Source organism: Scyliorhinus canicula, chromosome 2 (assembly GCF_902713615.1).
Source record: "Scyliorhinus canicula chromosome 2, sScyCan1.1, whole genome shotgun sequence".
In the NCBI taxonomy this organism is placed as follows: Eukaryota; Metazoa; Chordata; class Chondrichthyes; order Carcharhiniformes; family Scyliorhinidae; genus Scyliorhinus; species Scyliorhinus canicula.
The window spans coordinates 78,725,883-78,749,361 of record NC_052147.1 but is presented as its reverse complement, the minus strand read 5'-3'; the positions used below and the strand labels follow the sequence as shown (position 1 = coordinate 78,749,361).

The window sequence follows — 23,479 nt, the reverse complement described above, 5'->3', positions numbered from 1 at the left end:
CAGCCATGAAATCTTTGTGGCACAGATTTATTACAACGTCAGATCTTTTGCCATTTATACTTTACTGCTTAATAAGTATATATGGTTTCACTTTTTTATGGTGTCCCTCTCTTTAATTTCTATGCTGACTAACTATGGTGGCCTTTATATTTTCTGTAAGCATAGTCAACCGGCTCGCATTCAAGCTGGAACTCGTATGCGGACAGATTATGCACTTTTTTAATCACAGATCAATCACACTACATCTACCACGCTTCAATTCACTAACCTTGCAATCTGGTGCAAGTGCGAAGTTAATTGACAATTACAAATTGCATGGAAGCTAATCACTATTTCATTGCCAAGCCTACGAAAGATAAACACGAGATTGGAAAAGTTGTATTACATCTGGGATTGTAGAAAAAGAAATTATTCCATGTAAATTTGGAGTCATATACTCTGTGCAAGAAGAAATGTGTTCACAGAATGGCATTAGCATTCATCAGATGCTTTTCAATCATTAAATAAAAGGAGGTTCAAGATAATAGTGTTATGAACAATGATGTCAGTCATAAAAACATGAAAGCCACTTACATCAACAACTCATTTATTTTTAATAAAGCTTTTTATTGGGTATTTTTCGTGAACAAATAAGTACTGGAAGTATGCTTATTATCTTTATCAGGTAGTGATTGTGTTGTGTTTTTCTTTGTGGAAGCACAGCCTCAAAGAAACCTCATTTTGGGGCAGAATCCTGTACCCTCCATCACATCTCTTAAACATAACCCAGGTTTGTTCACCAGGATCCATTCCCCAGACATTTTTGTATGAATACATTTACATACTCAAACCTGCTCTTGACAGATGATATCAAAAATAATGTTACCTAAGGGCCATTATCGTATTACATCAATGACATTAGTTGTCCTACAAGAACTGGGCTTCAAAATGTTGGTGATGTAATAGTGGGAAGGAGTTTCAAAATGCTTATTTTGTTCTGTAATAATTTTGATGTATACAAACAAGGAGTAGAAGTAGGCTATTCATCTCATCCAGTCCGTTCTGCCATTCAATAAGATCATAGTTAATCTGATAGGAACCTCAAATCTGCACCCTGCTACCCCGATAACCTATCACCCCCTTTGCACCAAGAATCTGCCTTAAAAATATTCAACTCTGCTTTCACTACCTTCTCAGGAAGAGAGTTCTAAAGACTCACAATCCTCTGAGTAACTAATTTCATCCCATTTCTGTTTTAAACAGTGATCCCTTCTAGATTCTCCCACAAGAGTAATCATCCTCTCCAGCTCTGCGCGGGGCACAACGGGGTCGCTAAATCGTGCCCTCAGGATCTTATATGTCTCAATCAAGCTACCCCCTACTCGTCTAAACTCCAGCAGATTCAAGCCTAGCCTGTCCAAATTTAACTCGGAAGACAACCCACTCATTCTAAGTATTAGTCTGATAAACCTTCACGGTAGCACAGTGGCTAGCACTGTTGCTTCACAGCTCCAGGATCCCAGGTTCAATTCCAAACTTGGGTGATTGTCTGTGCGGAGCCCGTACGTTCTCCCCATGTCTGCGTGGGTTTTTTCCAGGTGCTCCGGTTTCCTCCCACAGTCCAAAGATGCGCACGCTAGGTGAATCAGCCATGCTAAATTACCCCGTAGTGTCAAAAAGAAAAGGTTAGGTGGGGTTACGGGGATAGGGTGGACATAGGGTGCACTTTCCAAGGGCCAGTGCCGACTCGATGGGCCGAATCGCCGCCTCCTGCACTGTAACGTCTGTGATTCTATGAACTACACCCAATGCATTTACATCCTTTAAATAAAATGACAAATACTATGCACGGTATTCCAAATGTGGTCTCATCAGTGCCCTGTACAACCTCCCTACTTCTGTATTCAACTCCCCTCACAATAAATGGTAACATTTGATCAGCTTTCCCAATGACTTGCTTGACCTGTATACTAACCATTTGTGATTCATGCACAAGGACACCTAAATCCCTCTGCATCTCAGAGCTCTGCAATCTCTCACCATTTAGACAACTTGCTTCTGTTGTATTCTTCCTGTCACAATGGGAAATTTCAGATTTTCCCACATTTTTGTAGCCTCCTTATGTCCTCCTCATAACTCACTTTCCTGCCTATCTTTGTGTCATCAGCAAATTTGGCAACCATCCCTTCAATTCTCTTCATCCAAGTAATTTATATAAATTGTAAACAGTTGAGGTCCCAGCACTGATCCCTGTGGCGCAACATCATTATGGGCTCCATTTAAACGACTTGAGTTAAAGTCCGCTGAACGGTGCATTTAGTGGTGTGTTTTTTGCCGGCTGCAGTGCTGAGAAACATCATGCCATCGAACGGCATTTTGTCTTTTTTTTTGGCTTCAGGGAGATTCTCTCTGCTGTGGCTGCACTTCGAAGGATTTCTGAAAGGGTCCTTGCAGATTGTGTGCCATATTGTCTGACAACCCTGATCTTCCAACACCCCCCCCCCCCACATTATTTTCAGGCCACCCCTGCTTTTTTGACACCTCCCCTCACCTACCCTAAACTTGGGGAGGTTCCCAGCACCCTCCTCGCCTCCATTCTACTTGGCAAGTCCCCACTGGGCCTGACCACTGGCAGTAAAAATGAAAATCGCTTATTGCCACGGGTAGGTTTCAAATGAAGTTACTGTGAAAAGCTCCTAGTCGCCACATTCCGGCGCCTGTTCGGGGAGGCTGGTACGGGAATCGAACCGTGCTGCTGGCTTGCCTTGGTCTGCTTTCAAAGCCAGCGGTTTAGCCCAGTGAGGTAAACAGTGCCAACCTGTGTACACTGACACTGCCATCCTGGCACCCTGCCAGTGCCAAGGTGACACTGCCAGAGAGTGCCCAGGTGGCACTGCCAGTGGGTCAGGCCAAGGTGCTTAGGTGCTAGGTCACGACCAGTCGGGTGTCTCCAATGTCCTGGGAGATTAACCCCTCCAGATGCCATTACGCCTGGTCCACCTTTGTGTGAAAAAATGGCACCATGGCAAGGTCTCTCAGGTGTGGCCAGTGAGTTAAAGGCGTTGGGTGAATCCAGCGTCCGGGTATTTAAATGAACTGCAAGGCTAATTTACATATTCAGATCTGGATCTCGCTCAGCGACGGCGAGATCCAAATAATGCCAGGCAAAGTAAGTTGGGTGACTGGCGATTGGCCTGCATCCAGACGGAGCACGATTTGGGACTTGCGCGTGATTCACCCATGGCACCTGAATCCGTGCCGGACGCAACGAGGTTGCTGAATTGTGCCCTACATCTTGCCGACCAGAAAAAGACCCATTTATGCCTACTGTTTGCTAAATGTTAGCCAGCCAATCTTCCATCCGTGCCAGTATGTCACCCCCTGTAACATGCTTTTATCAAATGCCTTCTTTAAATCGAAATACAGTACACCCACCATTCCTCTTTATTCACAACACAGGTCACTTCTTCAAAGAACTCCAGTAAGTTAGTTAAATGTGATTTCCCTTTCAAAAAAATATTTTCCACATTTGCCCTTAATACTGCGAAGCAAGTCGGGTGACTCGCAATTGACCCTCAATCACTGCGCAACAATGTGTTAATGCAAACTATGGCCTTTGTACATTTTTCTTTTTTCTGTGCAATAGTGAACTCGTACCCATACAATGTGTAACAGCAGGAAATCACCATGGGAATGATTTCCTCTGTGTGGTATATGTATACCAATTTGTGAATGTATTTATAAGGAAGAAGTTTATGATTTGGCTACATTTGGTTGATGAACATTCCCATGTGAGAAAATGGAGGTATCAACTTACCCCTCAACATTTTGGGGCCCAAGTCAACGATCCTCCTGTCTTTAGAACAAAATAGTGCCTGATATATTCCAACATTTTCATGTATATATTTTTCTTCAGATTTTCATAAGAAGTATAACCGCTATTGTACTTCAGATGTAAGAATGCTGATCAATGACTCCCCATTACATTTTAAAACATCTATTTGTTTAATTCATTTGCATGTAAGCTCTTGAAATGTTCTAGTCCAGTGGCAATAGTTAAAAGACTCACTATCTGTCTGAAGCTTTCATTAGCTCACCACCAGCTGTCAGAATGAAATAGGAAGCATTTTGATGTATGTGTGTGAGGATATGACACGCTGACATTACTCTGTATGGTATGCAGCTCTTCAAATAGTTTCATGACTTGGGTAATTCAAATAGTAACACAGGCAAGAGAGGTTACCTGAAAGCTGGTAATTGAGACAGTAATCCATTGTTATACCTTAAACTAGATTTGTTTCAAAATGAAGGTACATGTATAACACTACGTGAAGCATTGTTAGTCTCTTTCATTGGCTCAAAAACGTTCTGCTGTAACAGATGTTTCAGTTATTTTATGCTGTCATTTTTCAAACGTGTGGCAGCTTCTCAAGGGTGATATTGGTATCTCAGTGAATGTTTCTTTTTCTGATAAGCTGATAGTGTTCTGATGAGACAATCAAGGCCACTGAAGGTTTTTCTACCTTTTGTGCAAAGGTGCTGGTGGAGCACCAAGGTGATGCCACAGGGCACCTGAAACATTGCTCAAGCATAGTTCCAACATTGACCCTCAGAAAAAAAATACATTCCCGGGTTTGACATTTAAAAACGTGGCCCCAAGGCATATACTTGCACGCATGTGAGATAAAATAAGATTATCCTGGATTAATGCTTACACAAGCATTTTACTCGAGGGTTCATATCAAAACGATTCCTTTGCTCGTGTACACCTGCCTTTATAACTGGATTTCAATTTGATCTTATTTAATGCATTAATATACATTTTCAGTCATTATGTTGGCTGTATTGCAAATCAAGAGCACTCCTGAGAATTACTAGGAATTGATCATTCTTATTTCTTTATGTATGTCTTCTCAATAATCACTCTGAGGAGGATGATATTGTGTGCTGAGCCATGAATTATTTAAAAAATGATCCCTTTGTATGTAGGCTTGCATTAAAGTAAGACATTAATTTTTACTATTTATTACCTCAGTGGGGTTCCTGCTGTCAGTTTATATTTAGTTTCTTGGTCATATTAAAGTTTTTCTACCACTTGTGATGTTTTTGCCAAGGGCAGTCTTGAAGCAATGCATACAAAACTACCCTTTGCGTAAATGACTTCAAAAAGTATTCTTGGACAAATTCTACATGGAATTTTGATTCAAATTATTTTTTGAAATGTTGATTTTTCAAAGACGAAGTTAGAAATAGAATAAGATTTACAGTCTCAGTGTGAATCTTAAATACAACCAGTTAGCTTGCCAATGTTGAACTTTACAAAACGCAACCCTTAACTGTTCAGTAGCCGGTGCACTGATTTGTCTTCACAGATTAATCAGTCACTATTCTGGACCGGTGTGCTTTTCTGGTAGCATGCTCAGTTGGTAGCTGGGGTTTTTGTTGATTCAGACTCTCCACACCGACTGGGAATATTGTACTTCCAAAATCTGTGTTTAATGGGATTTGTAGAGCCTCTTAGAGCTGCCTGTATGCAAAACTACACTTGAAGCAGAGTGCTCAAGAAACTGCAATAATGCTGATGATCATTTCACTTCAGTGAATGGCTGTTTGTGATGAGTGCATAAAGACTTCAAAAATAATTCTGCTTTTCCTAAATTAAGTTTGCAAAACAAAATATCAGGGAGCCCTTGACACTCCGATGTTCCAGAAGAATCTCAATGTTAACATTGAATTTCTTCTTCCAATCTAATACCCTAACCCCCTTAGTAAGCCACAGATGGATCTTTCTTACTGAATTTTTGATTTTCAATTGAATGCATTTTTGCTGAAAATATTTAATTGTTTCTTTAAATGTTTCCTGCTGTTTATTTACTGTCGTAACGTTTTGTCTATTTACCCAAGCAACCGTAGCCAGCTCTTCGCTCATACCTATATAATTGGCTTTGTTAAAGTTTAAAATTCTTGTTTGTGATTGCAGTATGTTACTTTCAAACTTAACATGGAATTTAATTCTATTATGATCACTATTTCATAGTAGATCTTTTATGATGACATTAATTAACCCTGCCTCATGCGCAATACTCGGTAGCTTTACCCCAAATTGATTCTACAACATATTTGCTCCATGAAAATGTCACAAAAGCATCCTACAAAATCATCTTCCAGATCACATTTGCCAATTTGATTGGTCCAGTCTAAATGAAGATTACAGTTCCCCCACAGCTATTGAACTGACTGTCCTACAAGCTTCCTTCCAAGCTCCAATAATTTATTGTCTGTCCAATGGTAGCCCACTGTTATGGAGCCTATAAACTAATCACACCAGCATATTTCTAATCTCCACTAATGCTGATTTTTCTCCCTGGTTTTCTGAACTAAGATCTATTCCCACCAATGTCCTTACGTCATCCCCTCTAATCAGGGCTACCCCTCTTCATTTTACATTCTGCCTCTCTTTTTCAAAATGTAGTTACCCCTGGAATATTTGTTTCCCAACCTTCATCACCTTGCAACTATGTCTCTGCTATGGTAATTAGATCTAAAACATGCGCCTCTCTTTGTGTATCATGCTGTGGATGCTTTGCACATTCAGATAAAGTGATTCAATTTTATTATTTTATTGTTATTCCTTGCATAGACCTTACTCCAAGATGTGCTATTACTATTAAACATGCTGCCCCTTTCTGTCCCATTCAGCTTGTCTTTACCAATATTGGCCGGGATTCTCCCCTACCCGGCGGGGCGGGGTTCCCGGCGTGTTGGAGTGGCGTGAACCACTCTGGCGTCGGGCTGCCCCAAAGGTGCGGAAGTCACCGCACCTTTAGGGGCCAAGTCCTCTCATTGAAGGGCTAGGCCCGCGCCAGAGCGGTTCCCACTCCACCGGCTGGCGTGAACGGCCTTTGGCGCCACGCCAGCCGGGACCAAAAGGACTTCGCCGGCCAGCGTAAGTCCCGCATGCGCCGGAGCGTCAGCGGCTGCTGACGTCCTAGCGGCGCATGCGCAGGGGAGGGGGTCTCTTTCGCCTCCGCCATGCTGAAGACCATGGCGAAGGCGGAAGAAAAAGAGTGCCTCCATGGCACAGGCCCACCCGCCAATTGGTGGGCCCCGATCGCGGCCAGGCCACCGTGGGGGTACCCCCCCGGGGTCAGATCACCCCGCGTCCCCCCCCCCCCCCCCCCCAGACCCCGGCGCCCGCCCGCGCCACCAATCCCGCCAGTCAGGTAGGTGTTTTGATTCCCGCCGGCGGGAGAGGCTTGTCAGCGGCGGGACTTCGGCCCGTCGTGGGCCGGAGAATCGCCACGGGGGCCCGCCAACCGGCGCGGCGTGATTCCCGCCCCTGCCGAATCTCGGGCAGTGGAGAATTTGGGACACGGCGGGGGCGGGATTGACGCTGACCCCGGGCGATTCTCCGTCCAGGCGGGGGGTCGGAGAATCCTGCTCCAAATATAATTTCCTCCAGCCGTTTTACCTTTGGGTTTCTAACTCTGTCATTACACTATTCCTCTCCCCCTCTTAGTTTAAAGCCATTTTCCCTACTTTGACCATATTTGCTGGTGTTCTTGTATATTTAATAATAATAATCGGTATTATTGTCACAAGTAGGCTTACATGACACTGCAATGAAGTTACTGTGAAAATCCCCTAGTCACCACATTCCGGCACCTGTTCGGGTACACTGAGGGAAAATTCAGAATGTCCAATTCATCCAACAGCACGTCTTTCGGAACTTGTGGGAGGAAACCGGAGCACTCAGATGAACCCCACGCAGACACAGGAAGATTGTGCAGACTTCACACAGGCAGTGACCCAAGTCGGGAATCGAACCTGGGACCCTGACACTGTGAAGCAGATGTGCTAACCACTGTGCTACTGTGCCGCTCTGTTTCTTTCTGTCACACTCTGGTGACCATTACCCAATAGCCTGTATATAGCCTTGTCCTTTCTAAATCTCCCCTCACAAGTACCCTGACCCACAATTTAATTTAAAGCCCTCTCTACAGCTGTAGTTATATGACTCACCAGAATACTGGGCACAGGTTGGCACAGGGTGAAGACCTCCCAATGGTACAGCTCAGTTTTTCCCCTTTAGTGATGCCAGTGCTCCATGAATCAAAACCAATTTACCCTACACCATCTTTGAGCCACGCATTCAACACTCTGAGTTACTTACCCTATACCTGTTTGCCCTTGGGCCAGGCAGTAATCCAGAGATTATAAAATGTTTTGGTTATGCTTTGTAATTTAGCCCCTAGCTAGTCATACTCCCTCAGCAGAACCTCTTTCTCAGCCCTACCTATGTCACTGATACCCATGTGTACCATGACAACTGGATCCTTCATCTTTCACTCTAAGTTCCCCTCTAACCAAGAGGAGATGTTCTTAACCCTGGTAGTGGGCAGGCAGTACAGTCTTTGGGACTTATACTCTAGGGTCAGGGAACAGTATCTATTTCTCTAACTATACTGTCCATTTCTTCAACCACATTCCTTTTTACTCTTCTTTCTGCATCATGGTGCTGCGATCTGTTTGCTCGACCACTACGCAGTCCAAGGTCTCGTCCACATAAGCTGCAAGCACCTCAAAGCTGTTGAACAGTTGCTGATTCTCAGGCTCCTCCAATGCAACTTTCTCGATCCCCCAATTCACAGTTTCACCTTCCTGTCCCTAACCATGGATCAAATCAGTCGGTGCCTCACAGCTAACCTGATAACAACCAACGAGCCAGAGCCGCAGAATGCTCACAGCGGCCGGTCTGCCTTAAAAGGCACCATAGTCAACATCTGCAAGGAGCTCTTGACCAGGAAACACCAAGACTGGTTTGACGAGAATGATCAGGAGGTCCAGGATCTCTTTGACCGCAAACGCAAGGTGTTCCTGAACTGGCAGCTCCACTAAAATTCCAGTGAGAGGAAACAAGCCTACAGAAAACTGAAGGTCGAGGTGCAACAATGAACTCACGATCCAAAGACCAGATGGTGGGTGGAAAGAGCGCAGGAGACTCAGCAACTCGCCGACAACCACGATGTGCGCGGCTACTTCAGCCCAGTTAAAAGCATCTAGGGTCCGACTACCCAGGGACCCCTCCCCACTGAGAGCCAAAAACAGAGAAGCCCTCATCAAAGAGGGCGAGGCAGTGAACGCCCACTGGAGAGAGTGATTTGAGGACCTCCTCAACCAAGGCACAGCCTTTGACACAAATAACCTTGACACCATCCCACAACACGCTACCTGCCACGATCTCAGCACAACCCAGCTTGTCATGAGGTCGAAAGGCAATCCGACATCTGAAAAACAACATGGCCTCTGGCACAGACGGAATCCCCGCAGAAGTATTAAAATACGGTGGAGAGGCACTTTTTTAAAAAATATGTTTTTTTATTCTCCTCCTTTTTCACATTTACTCCCAAATTTACACCCAACAATTAACAATAATCAGTAACGCATGTAATGTCAATCCCCATATCAATAACAATGATCCCATCCTCCCACCAAACCCCCAAACATTAACCCGCATGTTAACATAAACAAAGGACAAAGAGGAATCAGGAATCACCCATAGTCACCATTAACACATACAGTTCCCCTCCCTCCCAGCCCCCAACCCCCCTAATGTTCGATGTGATCCAATTCTCGAAAGTGCATAATGAATAATGCCCATGAATTTTAGCATCCCTCCATCCTTTCCCTCAGTTCAAATTTGACCTTTTCAAGCGTCAAGAATTCCAGAAGGTCCTCCCACCACGCCAGGGTACAGGGTGGAGACGTTGATCTCCACCCTAACAGGATCCGCCTTCAGGCGATCAACGAGACGAAGGCTACAACATCTGCTTCCGCGCCCATTTCCAACTCTGGCTGGTCCGACAACCTGAATAGGCCTCCCCAGGGCCCGGGTCCATTTTCACGTGCACCACTTTAGAGATTACCCTAAACACCTCCTTCCAGTAATCCTCCATCTTTGGACAGAACCAAAACATATGAATGTGGTTTACAACGTACACATACATCTTCCACCCCCTCAAAGAGCCGGCTCATCCTCGCCCTTGTAAGGTGTGCTCTATACATGACCTTCAGCCGTATCAGCCCCAAATCTGTGGAGAGGCACTTTTGACAAGGATTCCCAACCTTTGGCTGGAAGAAAGAGAGCACGCTGGATGATGTCAGAGAGGCCTTAATTGTGAATATCTTCAAAAAAGGAGACAGTTCTGACTGTGGAAATTCCAGAGGTATTTCCCTACTCTCCACCACGGGAAAGGTCATCACAAGAATACTCCTCAATCACCTCCTCCCAGAGGCTGAAGAGCCCCCCCCCCCCCCCCGAGTCTCGATGTGGCTTTCGCCTGTCAAAAGGCTCAATGGACACGATTTTCAGCACAAGACAAATCCAGGAATAGTGCGGGGAGCAGCATCAACCTCTATATATGGCCTTCGATCTCGCACATCCTTCGACCCTGTCAACCGTGAGGGATTGTGGAGCATCCTCCTCAAATTCAGCTGCCTGAAGAAATTCGTCACCGTTCTCTACCTTCTCCACGATGATATGAAAGCCATAGCCCTCACCAGCGGAACCACCACAGACCTAATAAGTGTGCAAACTGGGGTCAAACAGGGCTGCAACATCGCACCAACGCTCTTCTCCATCTTCCTCACAGAAACATTCTACCCCACCACCCTGAAGCTCCCTGCTGGAGAGGAGCTAACCTACCAGACAAGTGGGAAACTGTTCAATCTCCAATGCTTCTGGGCCAGAACCAAGACCATCCCAACCTCTGTAATCGAGCTGCAGTATGCAGTTGACACCTGGGTGTGTGTATATTCAGAGGCCGAGCTACAAACCATCGTCGGTGCATTCACCGAGGTATTCGGGAGAAATGGCCTCGGACTAAACATTTGGGGAAAAAAAGGTTCTCTTGCAGCCCGTTCATGCCACACAAAACTGCCTCTGACCGTCAAAGTCATGGTGAGCCCTTGGATAATGTGGATCATTTCCCAGACCTTGGAAGCCCCCTCAAACTGTAAGCAGACATTGGTGACAAAATCCAGCATCAACTCCAATGCAGTGTAGTCTTCTGATGCCCGAGGAACAGAGTGTGCAAAGACTGAGACCTCAAAGCCAGCACCCAGCTCATGAGCTACAGAGCAGCCATGATCAGAAACATGGGCAATATACAGCAGACATCTCTAATCCTTGGAGAGATATCACCAATATTGCCTCTTCAAAATCCTGCAAATCCATTGGCAACATAGACGTACCAACGTGAGCATCCTCTCCCAAGCCAACATCCCCAGTATCATGGCACTGGTCACGCTTGGGCCACATAGTTCACATGCCCAACATAAGACTCGTGTCTACTCCAAGCTCCACAATGGCAAGCGATCACTTGGGAGGGGGGGGGGGGGGGGGGGGGACGCTACAAGGACACTCTGAAAGCCTCACTAAATAAATACAGCATCTCCATTGACACATGGCAATTGCTTGCCTTTGAATGCACAAACTGGAGAAGTAGTATCCATGAAGGTACCAATCACCTCGAGCCTCGTAGGGTGGAGCATGCAGAGGCCAAGCGTAAACAGCAGGAGAGCAAAGAGACTCCCAGCCGCCCACCTCGTCAAGCACCACCCGCCAAACTTGTGGCAGGGTCTGCGGATTCAGGATTGGACTACTCACCCACCACAGAACCCACCTCCCCAGAGTGAAAGCAAGTCATCCTCGATGCTGAGGGACTGCCCAAAAAGGAGAAGAATTGTCACGGCAGGTATTAAGATTGTGAGCAGACTGCCCACCAATGTTTTAGTGGTGGATGGGGCCTTGGAACTATGATGCCCATAAAGTCTAAAGTGTTCAGGTGACTTTCCCCCTTTCCATTGTCCAAAAAGCAGATTCCAGCACAGCAATTCTGAGCCGAAATTCTTGGAGTTGCAGGCACGTACTATAGATATGGTTGCCATGGATCACTCTGTTGTCCACCAGCACCTACATGCTACAGCTGCAACACATCATCTTCCTTGCTATCTCTATTATGTTATATTTTATGAATTAGGCTTTAAGTTTAGAAATATCGTTCAACTGTTATCTGTGGTTATGTTAAGTAGTTTAATGAGTGGTTATGAATTTAACGCAGTCTTTATGTCTCCCTAGTACCGGTTTAAATTACTGCCTTTGTTTAGAAGGATAAAATCTAAAATCTCACCAACCGATCACCTTTGAACAATCATAGGCTACTGGAGGGTGAATATATGTTATAGAAAGCAGCAACTTCTCCCCCTCTGCACTAAATTCCCAAATTAGCAGTTGTTCCTCATTGCACACAAGCCTTGTCATCCCCACTCTGTTCATAGTTATGACATATTGGGCACATAATAATGCATTACATAAATATAAGTTACCACTTTCTCAAAAAGCTAAATAAGATACTTAACAATTACAAATGCCAAAATATCCCTGTTGTCAACTATGGAGAGTGCTATTGTCATAAGCAATGGTAGAATAATATTTTAAATTAGCATTTAGGGACCAAACCAAAACAGTTCCCAATGCCCCAAACAAGGAGTGGCATTTAATGGAGGCAATGGAGAACATTCTGATGAAAGGTCATTGACCTGAATATAACTTTTTCTGCCAGAGGTGCTGACTGACCTGCTGAGTGTTTCCAGCACTTTTTGATATTTCGCAGGATTCTCCATTTGGGAGACTAAAGACATGAATCAGCAATCGCTCTGTGCCTGGAGAGCCCCAAACGGCTCCAAGCCAGGTCTATTGCAAGTCACCCAGCTTGTTCCTAATGGCTCATTTAAATACCCAGGAGCCGGATTCACCCGGCGACCGGGAGTCAACGGCTGCGCCTGGGAGACCTCGCAATGGTGCCGATTTGTATTGGTCCACACAAATGTGAGCCAGGCGTAACGGCTTTTGGGGATTGGGGGGAGTCTTGCAGGGCATTACAGACCTCCGGGTGGTGAGGAACAGGGCATGGTGGTACCCTGGCACTCCCCAGACCATAAGACATAGGAGCAGAATTAGGCCACTTGGCTGATCGAGTCTGCTCTGCCATTCAATCATGGCAGATATTTTCTCATCCCCATTCTCCTGCCTTCTCCCCATAACACCTGATCCCCTTATTAATCAAGAACCTATCTATCTCTGTCTTAAAGACACTCAGTGAATTGGCCTCCACAGCCTTCTGCGGCAACGTGTTCCACAGATTCACTACCCCCTGGCTGAAGAATTTCCTCCTCATCTCTGTTTTAAAGGATCGTCCCTTTAATCTGAGATGGTGTCCTCTGATTCTAGTTTTTACTACAAGTGGAAACATCCTCTCCACGTCCACTCTATCGAGGCCTCTCAGTATATTGTAAATTTCAATAAGATCCCCTCTCATCCTTCTAAACTCCAACGACCCAGAGTCCTCAAACGTTCCTCATACGACAACTTCTTTATTCCAGGGATCATTCTTGTGAACCTCCTCTGGACCCTTTCCAAGGCCAGTAGATATGGGGCCCAAAACTGCCAGGGTGCCAGTCTGGCAGTACCATGGTGCCCGGGTGCCAGGTTGGCACTGACAGGGGTTGGAATTTGGGGCTGCCTTGCCAATTGGAGGAGGGTGATATCGTTGACCAGGTTGGAGGGCGAGGGGGGGGCCCAAAGTTGTGGGTGGGCCTGAAAGCAAGCGGACAGAAAGATCGAGGCTGTCGCTCAAAATGGCGCCCCAATCTGCAACCAGCCATTCTTGCTGTCGGATCAAGAAGTGTGGCCCTGGCATGGAGAAACACCTCGAGGCTACAAAAATGGCAAAATGACATTGAATAGTAAGGTGATTCTCAGCACTACAGCCGCCGAGAATCACCCCTCCAAATTAGCTCAGAAACGGGCTTAAACCTTTGTCCGCTGAATCGTGCCTTGTGTGTGCTGGCAGGACTGAATTGCTCCTGAAAGGACCTGCAAAATCCACATGAATTCTCGACCTAGGACAGTCTGGCCATTTCCAGGATGTAATAATGCTAGTGGTGCCATATTCTGTTTAGATTTGACACGCAGAACAGTATTTTACTTTGTTCTCCAAATCCTGATCCAGCTTCTATGATAGATGGCCATTCTCCCATCAGAACTCTTTGACTTGTGACAGAATAGGATCTCTGTCCATCCACTGCTTAATTTATTTAGCACTCATTGGAGATTGGTCAAGTATCTGGGAAGAAAATCATTTCAGGAGGACACAGTACCTGGGTTGGCAAATCGGGTGAAGGGAGATGACTTAACACGTCCACATTAGCACTGTCCTTCCTGCCCTGTATACGATACTGTACTGAAACCCTGACAGTGTAAGCACTGTCTTCTTGCTGAGGCCATGGGAGGAAAAAATTTTGACTCACTGAAAAAAGCTCATCAACGGAGTGTGGCCAGCATTTATGGTGAAGAAAAGGTCATAGAGGTACTGATGGAATCTTTTTACCGTAAAAACAATAGCTGGACCTTTTTTTCCAACTGTGAATATCCCTTTTCAGCCTTTGTCAGTGTTTTAGATGCCAATGGGTTTTTCAGAACCGTCCTCCATTACATGAGAAATTACTGCCCCCGCCCCACCACACACACACACACCGTGGGGTAAGGCAGCGCATAACATCTGGATCAAAATGGACTAGCAGATTTTTTGATTGCAGCAGCACTTTCACGTCTTTGAAAGCCTTCCACTGTCCATTTGGTTTCTTTGTGCAGAAGTAGGTACAGTGGAGCAAGCACTGTAGAAAGGTCTGGCAAAAGCTTTCCATAATAGTTTATCAAACCTACAGATGACCCGATCTCGGCCACATTCCTGGGCACTGGAGCGCCCTTAATCGCTCAAACTTTAGCTTCCACAGGAAATAAGTCTCGCATAGTGATCGTGTGGCCTAGATACTCCTACGCCTGATGCCTGAAAAGTGCACTTGCTCTGCTTGAGATGCAGTCCGGCCTCTGAAAACATTTTTTAAAAACTCGATCCAGGTTGTTGAGGTGCTCGTCCTCAGTCTTACCTGAAATTAAAATGTCATCTCAGTGGACTAGAACATGAGGAATGCCTTGTAACAGGTCATCCACGTTCCTTTGGAAGATTGCCAGACTGGAGGATATACCAAAAACCAAACAAATATACTTGAACAATCTTTTATGCATGTTGAAGGTCATGTACTGCTTTGCATCTTCCTCTAGTAAGAGTTGTTGATAGGCCTGGCTCATGTCCTGTTTTGAAAATATTGTGCCTCCTGCAAGGGTTGAAAGCAGATCTTCTCCCCGAGGCAATGGATAAGTGCCCAGCTTGGAAACTTTATTAATGGTATGTTTGTAATCCCTACATATGTGCACAGTACGGGCAGCACGGTGGCCTAGTGGTTAGCACAACCGCCTCACGGCGCTGAGGTCCCAGGTTCAATCCCGGCTCTGGGTCACTGTCCGTGTGGAGTTTGCACATTCTCCCCGGGTCTGCGTGGGTTTCGCCCCCACAACACAAAAATGTGCAGAGTAGGTGGATTGGCCATGCTAAATTGCCCCTTAATTGGAAAAAATAATTGGGTAATCTAAATTTTAAAAAAAAATATGTGCACAGTACCATCAGTTTCAAGAACAGGAACAATTGGAGCAGCCCAATGTGAAAATTGAATGGGCTCACTGATTCCTAGATTGTTCAGCCACTCCAACTCCTCCTCCACTTTGCCTTTCATGGTGTAGGGCACCACCCTCAGTTTGATAAAGCGAGGAGCAGCCTGAGGATCTATAGACAGTTTAACAGTTGTACCCTACAATATACCTAGTTCATCTTTGGAAACCTCTGGATATTTCTGAATGACGTCCTCTGTCACTTTATCTCACCCTGGTTCAACTGAGCCAGTCACGCCCAGGTAGACGAAGCCTTTTACTACCAGGAGCCATGCTCTTGCTTCTTGGTTGTTATAAACAATATCTACCTCTAACGCTCCAAGCAATGATATAGTCTCGCTGGTATATGTCCGAAGGTTGATTCTTGCCTGAGTGAGGGCTGGTGTCTGCTTCGAGCCCCAAATCATCCTGGGGGGTGGTCTCATTGATTCGCGATGCAGAGGCTCCTGTGTCTTCATCTATATTGATTTTATAGCCATCGGCTTTCACTGTCGCATAAATAGGCTCTGCAGGCCCCGCACTCATATTAAACATGTCGCAATAGTGCTCCTCTCCCTGAGCTTTCCAAGTGATGTACCATTGACTGAGGCTTCCTTACATTTGAAGCTCTCTGCTCAGCCTTGACTTTCACTAAGCATCCTGCCACTTCTTCGCTAAATGCCTCTTCTTGTTGCAGTGGTGACAAACAGTGTCCATAGACTTGCAATGATTCTCATAGTGTCAAAACACTCCACTTTCTTCACCTTTTTCCTTGCAGTTTCTTTTTTCTACTTGATGCAGTGCGCCTGCCTGCGTGCCAATATTGGCCTTCTGAATATCTTTTACATTATTGGCAGCCATTTTCATGCCCTGAGAAATTTGTAGAGCCTTCTTCAAAGTACGTGTGACTTCTCCAAGCAAATGCTGCTGAATGCTGTCCTCATTAATGCCACAAACTAGTCTGTCTTGAAGAATGTCTTCCAAAACTCACAATGTTCAGAGAGCTGAAGTAATTCAACACCAATGTTAACTACAAACTATCCCATCTATCGAAAATGACAATGGAATTTGAAACATTGTACAATTACTGAGGGTCTAGGATTGTGGTGATTCTGAGCGAGTGTAACTAAATCCGCAAACTAAATGTCCCCTGGTTCCATGGTGTAACTAAAATTCCTCACTATGTTGTAAGTCTCCGCCCCACACACACTCAGGAGAATAGAGTACTTTCTAGCCTCGTCTACGATCCTATTTGCCAAGAAAACGTGTTCCAACCTTTCCACCTATTCAGTCCAGTGTTCGTTCTCTTCCATTAAACTCACTGATAGACCCAATCATAGCCATGGTGCTGCTAACTTGCTTTCTGTCGGTAACTGAGCAAAACTTGTTTAGAGCGTGCTGAAGCTCATTTTTATATTCTCACCGCCAAAAGAATGTGGTAACTTAGCTCAGTTGGCTGAGGTCCACCAGCATGGGTTCAATTCCTGTACCAGCTGCAGTTATTCATGAAGGCCCCACCTTCTCAACCTCACCTGAGGTGTGGTGATCCTCAGGTTAAATCACCACCAGTCAGCTCTCCCCCCTCAAATGGGAAAACAGTCTATGGTCATCTGGGACTATGGCAATTCTACTTTTACTTTTAGAAGTTACCCATCCCCCATCAGCAACCAGCCAAACCACAGTGAATTGGCCATGGGCTGCAGCAGTCAATCTGAAAACAACAACAGCCAATCAACAAGCGAGCCACGAGTTCAATCAGCAGCCAAGAACCAGTCCATAAATATCCTTCAGGAGACACTGCAGGCCAAAATATGCCTCTTTTCGCGGGACTCACTTTGTTCTGAGAAGGCCTCCATGCTGCTATTTCCCTAAGCTATGCTTGTGGTAATATAATAACACCTATTAAGGTGACCGAGGCCAGACATATTGAAAGGTGGTAACCAGACTCAAAGTAACCACCATTCCTGCTGGTGGGGTATTGTGAATCCAACAAATAACTATTCATGTAAGAATACCTTTCATGGAAGCAACTCCAAGATAAGACATGTTTATTGCAGAATTGTAATAGGGAAAGACTGGGTAATACTTAAAATTATTCCTCCTTGACAAGCTGCAAGACCTAGATGTGACCTGATGTTAAATGTTCATTTTTCGGCAATCATCCACTGGTGCATAATTGTGAACAAGTTCCCATTGATCAACTGTTAACAAGGTCTTAATAAGCACAAATGTATTTATTTCAGCCTTTTCCCTAAGGTTTCTCAATCCATTTTTGAAATGATTTGAATTGTCAGAGAAGTGTTAGACATTAATAAACAATATATGAGCACTTCCTAAAATCCAACACTACTTGTTTTCCTTTTGATAGTTATTGATCGTAATAATATTGGACCCTATTTATTTCTCCATCTTACTTCATGTTCATACTATTACAAGATTATTAGCATCAACACCACGGTCATTATTATTGTGTCCCTTTATTGTACATTAAGAATTCAGATATACAAGGAGAAATATAATCCTATTATTACGCATTATATTGAAAGTAGCCACTCTTCAACATTGATAAACTGGCAGACTATTAACATTTACACTTTGTGATGCTGTTGCTGTGTTTCAGGTCATTCACGTAACTGGACGGTTACGGTTGAGAGTTTCTCTTTCACATGGACGCGTGCTTCCTACTCATATCATAGGTCTAGTAGTTGTGGCTCACGCTTTGCCTCCTCCTACTATTAATGAAGTCAGGATTGACTGCCAAATGTTTGTCACCAGAGTCAATATGGACCTCAATATTATTTACTGTGAAAACCGGTAAGCAGTCATGTCTTTCATTTATTGGTATTTTATGTTCCTTTTTTTTAATGAGGGTCTGTAGCTCCCTTCTTTTTCATTTCCTTTGCTTGATGATCCAGCCCAAGCCTCATGTTTCAAGTGTGTGGGCCACCCATAGTCACTGGCACTTCATGACTGACCACTGGACCTCTCCAACAGCTGCCTGGTGGAAATGCATGCAATGTTTTCCTCTCTGTCATGCAGGAAGTTGCCTGATCCCCACTTGGTGCCACTACATACAACTGTGCTCAAATTGGGAAAGGAGAAGAGTGGGAGAACAAACCAATTATTATGTGCCTATGTCAGCTGTTTATATTTTGCAACCACAACTCCCTCCCTATCCGTTGTCTATTTTTTGCAATGGCAAATTGGTGTGCAATATATTAAAATAGGCTATTTTACCATACTGTAATTTCAAGTTATTTCCTCAGGAACCATGTTATGATGTTTGATATTGATTCATTTATGCTTCTGTATCCTGTAGGATTAGCGACTATATGGATTTAACTCCTGTAGATATTGTGGGTAAAAGATGCTATTACTTCATTCATGCTGAAGATGTAGAAGGAATCAGGCACAGTCACTTGGATTGTGAGTATACAGCCAACTACAGGAGAACACTGCAAATATATGCAAAATAAGCTTCATAGAAGAATGTCATTCAGTGCAACGTATTCCCCTCAGATAGTTTGAAAGATCCTTAAGTGTATAGTTGAGAGATGTTCCTATTTGTACATGTCCACAAGTAGCCCAGGGTAAACTCACCAATTGGATTTTCCTCACAGAAACAAGTTTCCTTTTACTCAAATAAAGCCAACAGCATTTTGAGGTCTGACTTTAACAATAGCAGCATAATAATACTGATGTTTTGTTGATACCAGATTCCAGCACTTTGTTTGCAGAATGGTGAGTCAAAGTATGTTCAATTTTCAATAGACTGAGAGTTCCCAGTCTCAATGGTACCATTGTGGAGGGCTGCCAAATAGAGATTAAAAACTTGCGCATTGGGAACAGAATGGATGAACTCGTTGTAAACAGCACTGTCACCGCCTAAAGACAGACTGCCCCATCTACCATCATGGCATAATGACAGGTCCAAGGTACTGGGGGTCCCAAAAACAAGGGGAAGCAAAGGAAATTTAGGAGAATGTTTGAATATCTGAGAAATAATATTTACAAATGGGTCTGAAGTTTGCATTGTTTTACTGCATCTCAGAAGGTAAAAGTGCTTCAGCTAACAATTAAAATATCATTATTGAAAAAAAAGAGACATAAGGACAAAGAACAACATGTCAAAGCTTTTCATCTTGCATTCATCAGGACAGTTCACATGAATACCAGCATCATGGAAAGACAGCAATTTATACTGTATGGAAAGAGAATGCTTGTTGGTTGGCAACTGGACTCTGATTGGTAGAGGCATTGCCATGGAGAATGTACCAGTTGATGGTGAGCGACAGACACTGTGGTTAACACTGCTGCCTCACAGCGCCAGGGACCTGGGTTTGATTCTGACCCCAGGTGACTGTTCGGAGTTCCTGTCTGTGCGGAGTTTGTATGTTCTCCCCGTGTCTGCATGGGTTTCCTCTGGGTGTTCCAGTTTCCTCCCACAATCCAAAGATGTGCAGGTTAAGTGGATTCCAAATTTCCAAAGTGTCCAAATGTTAGATGGGGTTACAGGGCTACAGGGATTGGGTCTGGGTAGAGTACACTTTCGGAGGGTGGGTGCAGACTCGATGGGCCGAATGGCTTCTGTCTGCACTGTAGGGATTCTATGGTCAATCGGGCTCACAGTATGACACATTTGCATGTACTGATAGCAAAAATGTATTGATACACAAGGCCCAATTCTTTACAGACAAAGACCAATACAGCACAGGAACAGGCCCTTCAGCCCTCCAAGCCTGTACCAGTCATGATACCAACCTTTGCCAAAACTCTCAGCATTTCCTTGTGCCGTATCGCTCTATGCCCATCCTATCCATGTGTTTGTCAAGTTGCCTTTTGTATGCCGTTAATGTATCTGCTTCCACAATCTCCCCTGGCAACGCGTTCCAGGCACTCGCCACCCTCTGCGTAAAAAACATGCCTCGCACATCTCCTATAAACTTAGACAGAAAGAACATGTACACACATTACGTCTGTTCAGCTGATCAAAATAATAGACAGCCATTCGCTGATACATTCCCAAGGGAAATGCCATAACGAATCAGGATCAAGCTGCCTGGTTTAAATTTCAAACATTTTGCAGTTATCTGTCAGTTACCATCAACTGGTGCATTCTGCATGGCAACACCTCTACCAATCATAACCCACTTTCCAACTAATCAGCATTTTCTTTTCATACAGTATTAATTGTTGGTCTTCACTTATACTGGTATTTTTGACGTGCACTGATGAGTGCAAGACGAAAAGCTTTGACAGTCTCTTTTTTTTCAGCAATACTCAAGTTCTGTAGTACCAAACGACTAGAAAATATCATTAATGGTGAACAAAGATAACACTTCAAAATGACAGTACAATGCCAGTCTTGGTGCACCCATGTTTTCTGCTATACAGCGTTAGGTCTTGTTTTTTTCCCCAATTGTACGCCCGCTATTGGACGCATGTGCCAGTCATGGTAAGTTCAGGGAAATACTGAGTGAACCCCATCCTTCCTTACACTCAAGAACATACTACTAACTGACACAAAGATGGCTTTGACAGTGACCCAAGAACAGGCTGTTCATATCCTCCCTCAGTGCCAGAATGATGTACGAAATAGAGAAAGAGGCAGGGAGGATGTACAACATGGTTCTTCTGTCTTATTAAAGAAATGTGAGTCATGGTTTAGTAATCAGTTAAAAGGTTACAGAAATGCTGTGCATAAAATCTTGTTAACTCATTAACGAATGACCTTGGAAAGTATTAAAAAGCCCAGCTAGTAAACACCATGCTACTATTAACAGATCATTTTAACCCTTTTGATTTTCTTTCCCAGGTAAACTGTTTTACTCAGGAATTCTTAAGCTTGCTTAAATTTGGAATTAAAAATCTATGCCATGTGCAGGTACAGTGTCATATGCAGACACAAACCATTTAATCATCATTTCTGCTCATGTCTGTCATATTGCAGGGAAATTAATTCTCAAGAGATGCAAGTGCAAATCTAGACAAATATAAAGCGCTTCTGAACAGCTGTTGTTTACTAACATGGACTGACATTGGCCAATACAATTAGAGATCAGGATTGCAGTATGTCATCATTTTGAGACACTTAATGCATGTATGTTGAGTCACAAAATTTAATAGAAGCATTTCTTCACAGTTACAATTTGTGCTGACATCTAAGATTCATTTACAGTATATCACACTTGTGACCTGCTGTAGAGGATATTGATAACATCATAAGAACATAACATTTCACACCATTTTTCAACAAGAAGAACTTGGAAAGTGGGGCTGAAATCTAGATTTTTCACCAGATCTATTTTCCACAATCTTTGAATTTTCCACTCAACAGGGCTGGCTAGAGTTTCCAGGATGGTGGATTTTGGGGCATGTCTTCAATGAGACAGCACTTCCATCCACGACAAAGATGCACCCCTCATCCGGGCTGACTCTTCTGTTTTGGGGTGATTTACATAATTTACGTTGATCCCCTACATCTTCTGTGGAGTAAGCATGCAGTGACTGGAGATTAGCTGCCGTTTGGCCTCAAGGTCATGGACTGACTTCATAATTTAAATCATTCCAGGGTTTCACAGGCTTTCCAGGCAGAGAATTCTGCAGCAGTCCTCTGATCTATAGCAATACTGGACAGCAAAGAGGCTCAGGGTCTATATATTCCAGCACTATTATGCCAAAAATTATGGAAAATATGTCTGATGACGCCTTTCTATGTTTTGAATATATTATATGTGCTTGTGGCTCACCACATCCAGCAGAAAACCAGCACAGTATTAAAATGGGTGGTGACGCAGCACGGTAGCATGGTGGTTAGCATAAATACTTCACAGCTCCAGGGTCCCAGGTTCGATTCCCGGCTGGGTCACTGTCTGTGTGGAGTCTGCACGCCCTCCCCGTGCGTGCGTGGGTTTCCTCCGGGTGCTCCGGTTTCCTCCCACAGTCCAAAGATGTGCGGGTTAGGTGGATTGGCCATGCTAAATTGCCCATAGTGTCCTAAAAAGTAAGGTTAAGGGGGGGTTGTTGGGTTACGGGTATAGGGTGGATGCGTGGGTTTGAGTGGGGTGATCATTGCTCTGCACAACATCGAGGGCCGAAGGGCCTGTTCTGTGCTGTGCTGTTCTATGTTCTATGTACCCCAATCCTATTAAAAAATCAACAGAGCAAGATTGGGCACATTGCAGCTACCTTGCCCAATCACAATCAGAGACAGCTGGATTTTCCACCAGAATTGTAGTCTTCCATCATGTGGAATATCTGGAAAGACTCGTTCCCCCTCAAGGCCACCCACTAGATGCCAACAGGGGAGAATTAACACACAGGCCTCGGGACCAGTACTGCTTCTCTGGCCCCACTGAGCAAAGCTTTAATAACTCGTGTTAACAAAATTCAGTAACTGCTCGGCAGGTTCACTTGCATGTCCTGGGACCTGGAATTGCATTTATTACTGAGGCTCCCATTGGACTAATCTACCATCAAAACCAACAGCATAGTCAGAGGGAACAGAGGGGAAAATGGGCCTGCTCCAATTTAAATTTGCCAAGTGACAGCATTCTTTCCTCAGAGTCAGAAGTTGGTAAGTTTAAGCCCCGCTCCAGGGATATATTATCTTTCCCAAGACAGGCTGCGGGAGCTTTAAAAGTGAAAAAGGCGATGCAACCCTAACCCACCTCACATGTACTTAATGATCGGCTCACAGAAAAATACTTTCACTGTACCTTGGCACACGTGACAACGAACACAATCCAATCCAATCCAATGTGTGCAGCCCCATTTTTGCAATGATAGTATGCTAAGTTAGCATATTTAAATCAGACTGTCACAGAGAAATTATACTCAATCTGATTGCAATTTACTGCTGCTGCACAGGTTTCATTCTTGGGTGGCTGGTGG

The 23,479-nt window shown here is 44.4% G+C and overlaps 1 protein-coding gene across 7 annotated transcripts in view; it reads left to right on the top strand.

The window, feature by feature from the left end:
* The window catches only part of LOC119955159 (neuronal PAS domain-containing protein 3), a 1,584,282-nt gene that overhangs the window by 1,520,690 nt on the left and 40,113 nt on the right, over positions 1–23,479 (top strand). For all 7 annotated transcript variants that reach the window (XM_038781147.1, XM_038781137.1, XM_038781126.1 and 4 more), the window contains 2 exons: positions 18,207–18,400; positions 18,906–19,012. In XM_038781147.1, the coding sequence (XP_038637075.1) occupies positions 18,207–18,400; positions 18,906–19,012 (301 nt within the window). The remainder of the gene's footprint in view (positions 1–18,206; positions 18,401–18,905; positions 19,013–23,479) is intronic.